The sequence below is a fragment of the Quercus lobata genome, chromosome 11, assembly GCF_001633185.2.
Source record: "Quercus lobata isolate SW786 chromosome 11, ValleyOak3.0 Primary Assembly, whole genome shotgun sequence".
NCBI lineage: Eukaryota > Viridiplantae > Streptophyta > Magnoliopsida > Fagales > Fagaceae > Quercus > Quercus lobata.
In genome coordinates this window covers 37,232,720-37,243,733 of record NC_044914.1, presented here as the reverse complement: position 1 = coordinate 37,243,733, position 11,014 = coordinate 37,232,720, and the positions used below count along the sequence as shown (strand labels likewise).

Below are 11,014 nucleotides of genomic sequence, written 5' to 3'. Positions count from 1 at the left end.
CACTAAAGGCTCTTCGGTTACGTTAACCTGCGGGACAGATTCACGTTTCCGAAATTTGCAAAATCGAGCAATATGCCCACTCTTGCCACAGACAAAACAGGATCTATTAAATTGATCTTGTGAAGGGGGTCCTTGGTTCTTATTGTAATTTTTATTTGGGTTTCCCCTTCCTTGAGGTCTATTATTATTTTTAAAGGCTCTTTTTTTAGGCTTCAATTGAACATTTCTAGGAAAATGATTTTTGGGCATATTATTATTGGCTGAAATAAGGTTTACCTTTGTGGTGGAATTACCATTGCTCTCTTGTGTCATGAGTGCATCTTGTCCTCTAGCCTCCTCCTCCACACGGATGCTTGTGATCAAAGTCTCTAAAGATGTCTCCTTTTGTTTGTGCCGCAAAGTCTTTTGGAACTCCCTCCAAGATTGTGGTAGTTTATCAACTATGCCAGCTACCACCAAATTGTCTCCAATCTTTATGCCTTCGGATCTCAATTCTGCTACAATCATTTGGAAGTCTTGTGCTTGATCCACCACTGATTTTCCATCCACCATTTGGTAACGGAAAAATCTACTAGCAACATACTTCTTTGCACCAGCCTCCTCAGTATCATACTTGCTTTGTAAAGCTTTCCAAATTTTCTTGGCAGAATTGTAAGTTGTATCATAATAATCATAGAAATGATCGGCAAGACAATTCAATAGATAAGAGCGACAATTATATTCATCTTTTGTATACTTATCTATTTTTTCTTGATGGAGAATATATTCTTCCTCACTCATCTCATCGGTAGAAACTTTTGATGGATTCTTGTCAGTGAGAATGTAGGCGACTTTGAGAAGACTCAAGTAGAAGAGGACCTTTCCTTTCCACCTCTTGAAGTGGGCTCCCTTAAAGCGAAAGGGCTTGTTGAGATCTCCAACAGGTTCATTTGGTTTCTCTTGTGTAGGCTCCATGTGTTGAATCTCCTTAAAATTGTTGGTGCAAACACAATAATAATGGAAATAACACAATGAGAAACTGAATAGTACTTCTGAATATTATTAATTCAATGAGAAAAATTACACAACACTATTTGGACTGAGGCGCGGCACTCGCTCTCTTTAAGGAGATTCAAGCCCTTGGTTGGCTAAACTTTGTAACCGGTGCAGACCTTCTCTGACTTGTCTCCCCCAGGATACAACAGCCCAACAAATGTTGTATGGCTAGAACAACTTTTGCACAAAGTGTTCAAGCCCAAAACTCCACCAGAAGAACACCTTTCTTTGGCCCGAAATTTCTCAAGTGTTTAGAAATATTATAGAATTCACTCTCTCACACAATACACTTTGCTTTTAACTATTTTCTTCATTCACTCTTGATATGAAATTAGTCCATAGCATAGCCGTATATATAGTCTTCCAACCCTTCACATAACCTACATGTTATTTATTAATTTAGAAAACTTCTCTTAATTTATTTAATCTAACTTACATACAAGTAACTCTTTCTTTAACAATTTTTATTATAACTCATCTCTTTATTCATCTTCAGTTATTTTGAGTTTTAACATATTTAATTTAAAATGTACTAACACATGTGAATGTTTCTCCTCTTGTTAACCATGACAGATTGCATATGCTAATTTAATAAGAATGGTTTGGTTGGATTTCTCCCCAAAAAAAAAAAAAAAAAATTTACTCTTAGAGTCAGATATTCAAGAGATATTCATATAGAGAAGAGAGATGGGATTGGATTCATGATAGAGAGGGAAAGTGATATGGACATAATTACTCTTAGTCTTTTATTTTTGTTTTTTGTATTGTGTGTCTACTGTTAAATTGATAAGGACAAAATTACTTTGTTTCAAAATCTATTATTTTTTTTTATGGTGTTTTGAAAGGAGAAAAATGCTAGAGTTACAAATTTTTTTTTATTATTATTATAAATAGTTATTAGTAAGTGAAAAAGTAATGTAAATGGTGGGCTCATATGCAAACCAGTAAGAATTTGCTACCTCAATAGTTGTAAAAATACTATAAAAAAGTTTGTAGTTGAGCATTACTCTTAAAATAATCAACAATATTATTTAAGGGGCCAAAGTGTAATTTTATTGAATGAAGTTGCTAAAATCAGTAACTATATATGATTATATACTAGTATTTTAAAAAAAATTGGAGACAATGTTCATAAATACATTAGTCCATATCTGGGGTTCAAATCATGAAGTAAACGCTATAAGTTAAAATAATATTGTATTTATTAAAAAAAAATGAATATTAAAACAGATATTGTTCATGAGAGTTAAGATTGAGTGGGGCTGCCACGCACACTTGTTCTTTCCTGAACTGGAAACGTGTGATCGTCATCATTCCATCTTCACCCAAAGAGAGGAAAAGAAGAAGAAAGAGGTCCTGATTCTTTCTTTCTTTCTTTTTTTTGGTAAATAAAGCGGTCCTGATTCATGAACATGGTCGAGTCAACTTATGCCCATTTGGAATTGGACCCCCCAATTGTCGTGTTTTACTAGTCAATGTCCCCTCTCTTTTGGACCTTTGAAAACTTCATTACGCGGATTCTGAATCTTTGTTTTCCTCTCTCTAAGTATTGTTAGAGTTCATGCACCCAAATTCCTCACATGGCAGAAACAAAGACTAACATAGCTTGGATGGCATTATTTACAAACCTTAATACGCCCAAATTTGTTTTAAAAATCATGTAATTAACTAATGCCAAGGACAACCTTTCATGTAACTACCTTATGATGTGTAATCAGTTTATAACCAAATATTGCAGCAAACCTTTGTCTTGGTAGATCTTTTGAAATGATACTATATTGCTTTGCCTTCAAAGATGGTCCATGTGGTTTTTATTTTATTTTTTATTTTATTTTTTTTAAATAAACTCCACTGCAAATAACAATTATGACTTGCTTTCAGAAAGGGAGAAAAAAAAAATTATGAGTTGCAACCAAATTACATTAGCTTTCTTCAATAGGTTCTTAAGGGCATTCTCATTAGGTGGCATTTGGCACACCAAACACCAAAACAGCCCCTCATGAGATGTGCTAAATGTCTCAAAATTATGAGACATGCTACAGTTGCTTGAGAGCGTACGGACAAAAATGCTATAATTCTTTTGATTATTTTATTTACTTTTCTCTCTCCTCCCAACACATATCTCTCTCCTCATCAAAAAAAAAAAAAAAAAACACATATCTCTCTCTGTCTGCAACACAGCTCTCTCTCTCTCTCTCTCTCTCTCTCTCTCCTCTCTGGTCTCCATCTCTCCGTTGCTCCCTATTTCTTTCTCACTTTCATTCTTTTTATCTCTCACTCTCTTTCTCTCTCTCTGCATTTCGATATTATCGTCTCTACGCCTCTTTCTCTCTCTCTCTCTCTCTCTCTCTCTCTTTTCCTGTCACTATCTCTCTCTCTTTCTTTTCCTGTCATGAAGAAGAAGGCGATTCCGATCTGAAGCAGAGCTCGCCGATTAAAGCTCGCCAATCTGAACCTCTGCTCGCCAATCTAAAACTCTGCTCGCCCAGGGGCAATCGCCGATCTTTGCTCGTCATCCTCTATAGCTCTCGTCGCCGATCTCGCTGCTAACGGTTGGTTGAGTTTGGTCATTGATTGATTTGTTGGGTTGGGGTTTTGTTGAAGATTTTGAGTTTTTTATTTATATTTTGTTGAGATTTTTGGATTTGGAATTTGTTAGAGGATCTGGTGATTGTGGTTGTAGTTTGTGGTGGTGGTTGTAGCAGTAGTTGTTGCTGTGGCGGTGGTTGTAGCAATGGCTGTTGGTTCTTAGGTGGTGGCGACTGCCACGGGTTGTGCATTTGTATATTTGTTGGGTTTTGGGTATATATATTATTTTAATGTGTAGTAAATATTATTTTAATATATAAAATTGAAAAATAAAACATCTGATTAATGAGATATTATAAAATGATGTGCTAAAATGATAAAGTAGGTTTTTGGTGTGTCAAAATAACATTTTTTATGAGAGAGCTGAGAATGCTCTAAGAGCATTCTTATCAAAGGTACTAAAAATGCTAAATGCTATTTTTTAGCATTTTTAGCACCTCAAATGATTAAAACCCACCTACATCAAATATCTTAAATCTTAAAATTTTTAGCATTGAGCTATAATAGAATTTCATTTTTGAGACCCTACTATAGCAAGATGTTAGAATTTTTTAATATTTTTTTCTTTTTCTCTCTCCCACTCTCTTGTGTACCATGCCCTTTCTTCTCCCCCTCTCTCTCTCTTTTTCCTTCACAGTTTCTCCTTCTCAGACTCAAGCTTTCCTCTCTATTTTCTTTTCTCCTTCTCAAACTCAAGCTTTGACGACAGACGAAATTGGTTTCGGAATCGGTTTTGGCTTTGCTCAAGGTAAACAATTGTGGTTGAGGGAGAGGATGTGGTGGGTGGATGGTGGTGTGGCTGTTGATCTCATTGGAGAGGTGAGTGAGGCAGATGTAGTGGGTCTGGGTTTGGTTCTAGGTTATGGAGGTAGTGGGTCTAGGTCTAATTTTTTTTTTTGGTTGCTGTTATTTGTGGTTGCGGCGGATTTGGCTAGTGGCTGGTGGAGGCGATGGTGGATGGATGTGGTGCTTGTGTTATGGGTGGATGTGGATGTAGTGGGTGGATGTGAAGTGTTTTTTTTTTTTTTTTTTCCTCTGCTGTTGCTTGTGGTTATGGTAGATCTAGTTGGTGGCAGTGATGGTGGGTGGATGTGGTGGTTGTGATATGGTGTGTGGATATGGTGCCCAGCAGTGCTAGGTTGAGAAAGAGAGACACAGAGGAGACAAAGACAGAGACAGATGAATAAAAAATAATATATAATGATAAAGAAAAAAATATTTAAGTGAATTGTTAAAAAAATAAAAGTTTTGATGTAAAGGATGTTGTAAAGTGATATGTTATAGGTTCTAAAATTGGCTTTTGAGATGATAAATGTTAAATTTTTTAGAATGTTTGATGGGAATGCTCTAAACGAAACCTGAAATTTGAGTCTTGTCAATTTGTTAAATCTCTCATCTTCAAATTTACTTGCCACCAAAAAAAAAAAAAAATTTATAGAAGTGTATATGGAGACAAGTTACTCAGTGAAACTGCATTTTTCTTTCTTGATCAGCTGAAATACAACAAATTTCATCCAAAAAGGGAGGATAAAAAAGAATCAATAGAATATTAGTAGGAGGGGTAAAAATCAAATAAGCCGAAGGCACAACACAAGTGCCACAGCCAAAATTTCAACAGGACAAATGTCCTGTTGGCTCCTGTGGCAAAAATCTAAAGAAAAAAGAAAAGAGAGAGAGAAGTGAGTGAGTGAGTGAAGAAAGAGAGAATGGAGCATGTTATATACACAATCCTTGCTTTACTTTCGATAATCTGCTTGGAGGAAACTTTCATAATGAGTTCCGTTGATCACCTTTTTGAGATCATCCCAATTCTCAACCTGTTGAGAAAGAGAACCTTTGTGTATCTTCACCTGCCGACTCTTTAATTCCCTACGTGGAACCTTCAAGAAATCTTGAACGTCTGTTAACTTCTGCAAACATGTAAAAATATCAAACTTTAGAGGGTTTCTTCTACTCTTTTTTTTCTTTTTCTTTTTTTTGGGGGGGGGGGGGGGTGGGGGGTGGTTTGAGTTCAAACATTATAAATAGAATTTCATAATGCATACACCGTCAGAAACAGTACAGGAAAAGCAGCTGTGTGTTCAATCAGTTGGACTTACAGTGCGGTTTTTTACTACATCTTCATAGTATAGGATGATGTGCCGAGTGCTATTGAAGTACTCCAAAGCTTTGGCAGTAGTCTCTTCTACTTGCTTCAGATTGGGTATCAGCAATGTTGCATTGATTGTGGGCTTGTATTTTGCAAGTATGTCTGCCTGAAACCATTTCTCTTATAAGTAGAAGATTTTACATACGGATATACAATTAAAAAAAGAAAAAAATTGATGTTGAAAGCCTTGAGAGAGAGTGAGAGAGAGAGAGAGACCTCATGAGGGGAATGCACATGAGACTTGTGGGTCCCATTTAATAGCTTAGCATCTCGATCATACAAATTTGCCAGAACTGAAATCATCCTACGCAGTAGATTCCTTCGGAAGAGAAATATAATTGAAACCCCCCGAGTATTGAAGTACTCTACTATTTCTGTATGATGCTGCATGAGACCCTGAAACAATATAGTAATATACATTAACTCTATGGTAAAACAGAATAGAATAACATTGCACAGAGTCTTGTGAACTTATGCAAAGAAATGCCTACCCAGGCCAAATGTTAGTCAGCAGAATGAAACTCAGCCAGTACAGCACACAAAAACACACATACATACATGTCAAAAGAAAAGCAATTACATTGGAACCTTACTCCAAAGCAATAGCTCTGAAAAAATACTGAGACCCTACAAGATCTGGAAGACTAACTGATTTCTTAGATTCTCTTTCACTAACACCAGTGAGAAGCTACTTTAATTGGGGTATAACTAAGATCTTGAATGTACACAAAATTGAGCTTGTTTTGTAATTATACTATAGCAAATGCCTTACACAACCAAATTTATTACATTATTGGAAAAAAAAATTACCTTCTGGTACAAAGGATTGTAGAATGCTAGTAAGTTACTATGTTAATCAAATTGAGTCTAACTTCCAAGTTATAACAGGTGCTTTAACTCCACTTGTTGGATAAGGAATAATGGGTAGTGCTGTCCTATCCTCCCAATCCCCTTTCTCTTGTGTTAAGGATGTTTCAACTTTTACTCTGTTGAGCATCCACAGTAATGTTGCTAAAAAATATATAGCTTTTAGCAACTCAAATCACTACTTTATCTATTTTAATATCCCACTTTATACTACACCCAACATCAGAGGTTTTATTTTAACATTCATCACATTAAAATAATATAAATAACATAATAAAATAATATATCCAACACAATAAACAACAACCACAACCATCAACACATTAAAATACTATTTTTTTTCTTAACACCCCACATTAAAAAACCTTTTTTTTTTGGTTGTTTTAAGTGTAAGCTACAGAGAGCTGCTATCTCTAGCAGCTCACTGTAGCTCAAACTCAATTTGTTTTGGGTATACTTCTTTGCTTCATAAACATTTTTAGGGAATAGGTCTCACTGTAGCTCAAACTCAATTTGTTTTGGGTATACTTCTTTGCTTCATAAACATTTTTAGGGAATAGGTTGCTAAATTGACTTTTTAGTCAATTTAGCCCTTATTGGGGATGCTGCTAGTCACTATATGCCTGAAAGATCCACTTCCGAATTCTGATTTAAAAAAAAGCTTCATCAAGAGAAATAATACATTGAAGCACTTGCAATCCCACTTCTAGTTTTATTCATTGCTGACAATTGTCTCTTCACGGAATAGTGACACAATAAGATTAGAAGAATCTAGTCTGCATCATTATTGACCAATTTAAATCCTTAATCCTTTATGGCAGATACTCCACTTGTTTGAATCTACTGTAGTGTTCCTTAGCAAAAGTGGTCCTCATGAGCTCTAAACCCACAAGACTGAAACCCAGACAGGCAAAGAGATTAAAAAATTAGCTGTATTTTCCTTCTTTACTACACTATTCAGAAGCAACACCACTTGTCCCGCTTCATTTAGGCTCCATCTTTTCCAATAAATGAACTATATTCCAATTATTGAGCAATGATTTGATTGCTCCAAAAAGAACCTCAAAGAGGGGGGAAAACTATTTATAGCCAGAATACAAAATATTCCAACAAGAAATATTAGAGTATTTCTTGCTTTGTAATTACAAGTTGACCTTCTTCAAGAGCATGCTTCTAAAGTATTCAGCTAAAAATCTAACAGCTCAAAATTAGAATATTCAGCACAATGACCCAAAAAAAGGAGAAAATCCAGCTCAAAATCTTGCATCACAGCTGAAACGCATCTTAGGGATCAAGGTGTGTGTGTTGGGGGGGGGGGGGGGGTTTAATATTATCAAGATAAAATGAAAATCAGTGAATTTAACACATCAGAAGGCTCTCTTTTTTAAATAACAGTCAAGGCAGGCTGATCCTCTTCAAGAATATCCTTATAGAGTTTTCAACATATGATTAATGGGATAAACTATAGAAGGCAGCTCAACTGGTCATGACCTCACACACAGCTGAAAATGCATCTTAAGGACAGAGATATTATGAGGAGGTAGGGCGACCCTCTTCCTCCAGAAAGATCAACTAAGCAAAGGAGCTGGCAGCCAGTGTAAAATTTTTTGTTGAAGGAACAATGACTCAAGGTTTGAAGAAACAGGACGTTCATGGGTTAAAGTGGGTTTGAACTAAAGAGATTTGAGTTGCTAGTTAACCTTATGAAATTTGAAGACAATTTTTCAATAAATGAACTTATTCTCTCTCTCTCTCTCTCTCTCTCTCTCTATATATATATATATATATATACATATACATATATATATAGGTAACTAGTTTATTATAAAAAAATGTTACCCAATACACTAGCTGTATACGGCGGACACACTAGGACAAGGAAGAAAGAAAAAATAAGCAAGAAAAGAGAAACAAAATCTATGAAACATTCAAGGAGGCCAAATAATAAAGGAACCCCTCAACTGAAATTTGCAACAAAGTCCACTCATACAAGGACTTCAGGAATAGATATTTCAGCTTAACCATGCTAAGCTCTTTACCCAAAAAGCACCATGCGTTACATTCGTGTGAAAATTTTATTCTCTTTCTTTTATAAGTTAGCTGGAGATCATATCACTTTCCATGACCACAATTAACTTTGGTGCAAACCAATTGCGAAAATTTACAATACAACTATCTTCTTTAAATGACTAATGACATTACAATGTTTACAGAAATCTTCATAGCAGTTACAATATATTAAAGCACAACGGGGGATGAACCCATATTGTTGTGCTAATGAGCTAAAAGTAAAGCTAAGCCAATAACTTCCTATATCATGAGGGAGAAGAAAATTAGCATCTAAAAATGCATCTAATATATAGGAAGAGATGTATATATATGCATGCTATGGCTATCACCCAAAACATTAGTGCACTTCTAAATTGCAGAAAATATTCATAAATAAGTATGCATGAGATGGCACTCACCTGATTAAGCATCCACTTTAAGCCAACCGCAGCTGTGCATTCATTCTTTGAAGCACTACTGAGCCAATCTAGATTATAGATTTTATCTAAAGTCTCAACGATTGTGGAAATATTACTCCTCCTAACTTTAACAGAGAAAATCTCCCCATTAGAGCTTACGTTAGTATGATTGTTTAACAATGTCTCAAACCATCCACTTCCGGATCTCTGCATTGACAAAATGGCGAAATATCTCACAGGATTACATGCACATTCAGCCCTAAATATGCACACACAAAAATTTCTATCAGTGAATTGCAATTAAAACCTTAATTCAATTTAAAGAAACAAATAATTACCTGCTATAAGTTTTAGGTTTAGGGTAATGCACATAAGGAATCTCCCATGGTTCAATATTAGGTTCTGGACACGCCTTTTGGATCACTGGGATATTCAGAAATCCGGCCTTGCTGCGTGTGCTAATTTGCTTTACACAAATTGAGCATATATACACACCACATACCATTGCAAAGACCAAGACAATCATCCTCAACACCAATGGAGATTTTTTTGGTGCCTTTGTGATAAATACATCCTGTAATGTATGAACTAACTAATGTTAAAAAAGCATATACTCACACACACACACACACAATGATATGAGAATCTACTAAATTGGCTCCAAAAAAAGCCGAAATTCATAACCCCACCTGATTGAGCTACCCAGATGTTCAAAATAGGTCCATAACAAGAATACATGATATGGGTCTAAATAAATAATGCCTAGGATTGATAATTCAACATGATTGAGCTAGAACAAGACCCATTGATTCCGTACAAAGAAGAAAATTAATGCCATACTAAAAGCACAATTCGTTAAAGCAGACAAAAATTTATACAATAATATGACTCCATTTCCACATTTTTTTTATATCAATCTGAATATACTTTCAAAAAGGAAACCTCGGTTTGCTTCAGCTGCAACATATTGAAAAAAAAAAAAAAAAAAAAAAAAAAAACATAGCAAAGAAAGCAATATAAAAATGTTAGACTAAAAAATTATTCATTAAAAATGTTAGACCCAAAAATGTTCCTTCAACACATGAATCAGAAAATTCATTAAAAAATTATCAGAAAAAAAAAAAAAAAAAAAAAAAGAGAATCTTATACCAAGAATCCTCTAATCACAAATTAACTAAAAACCAAACCCACTTGCAATTTACCACCCCGAAAAATAAAAAATAAAAAATAGAGACAAAAAAAAAATGTTAAAAAGAAGAAAGAAATTTCACAGACCTTGGTGAAGGAACAGAGATCGTCAGCCATTGTTTTTGAAGATCAAAAAGGAAGCGGAAGAAAAGGCATTTGGGGCAGTTCTTTCTTCGTTTCTTTCTTACCCTTTTATTTTATTGTTTTTCTTTTAGCTTTTTTTCTCTCTCATAATTTTAAGCCATAAAAAAGAAAAAGGAAGAAGAGAGAGAAAGAGGAAGAAAAGGCCGTTTTGATGCTTTTTCTCGTGAAGAACAAAATGATTAGATGCTTCGACCGTTGCACACGCTCACCGGCTCTCTTCTGTTTATTTAACTTTGTGGTTTTTCTTGTTTTTTGTGTTTTGCTTATGTTTGTGTTTTTGTTTCCTAAATTTTTTGGTTTTTTTGGTTCAGGGATTTTCACAAACAGATTTTGCGCAACTATAAGTTGTATTTGGTGTACGGCTACAACTCAAACTCAAAACACATGCGGTGGAATTTGGAAACTATTGAATGACTGAATGAATTGGATTTTGATCATATATTCACAACGATGTCGTTCTGAGTTGGTTTAGTCCTGACTGGACAGCATGACTCCCACCCCCCACAAAAACGGCTTGGGCGTTGACAAATTATTTTGAAAAAGTTTTTTCTTTTTGTTATGATTTATTGTTTAA

At 35.0% G+C, this 11,014-nt stretch overlaps 1 protein-coding gene across 1 annotated transcript; it reads right to left on the bottom strand.

Moving 5' to 3' along the window:
• Window positions 1-5,015: 5,015 nt before the first annotated feature.
• On the bottom strand, window positions 5,016-10,748 carry LOC115967319. The gene is made up of 6 exons (XM_031086393.1): window positions 10,384-10,748; window positions 9,447-9,682; window positions 9,109-9,367; window positions 5,990-6,169; window positions 5,724-5,879; window positions 5,016-5,534 (listed from the first exon to the last, which is right to left on the bottom strand). The coding sequence occupies exons 1-6, from the start codon at window positions 10,411-10,413 to the stop codon at window positions 5,361-5,363; spliced, it is 1,035 nt and encodes a 344-aa protein (XP_030942253.1). The 5' UTR covers window positions 10,414-10,748; the 3' UTR covers window positions 5,016-5,360.
• Window positions 10,749-11,014: the final 266 nt, after the last annotated feature.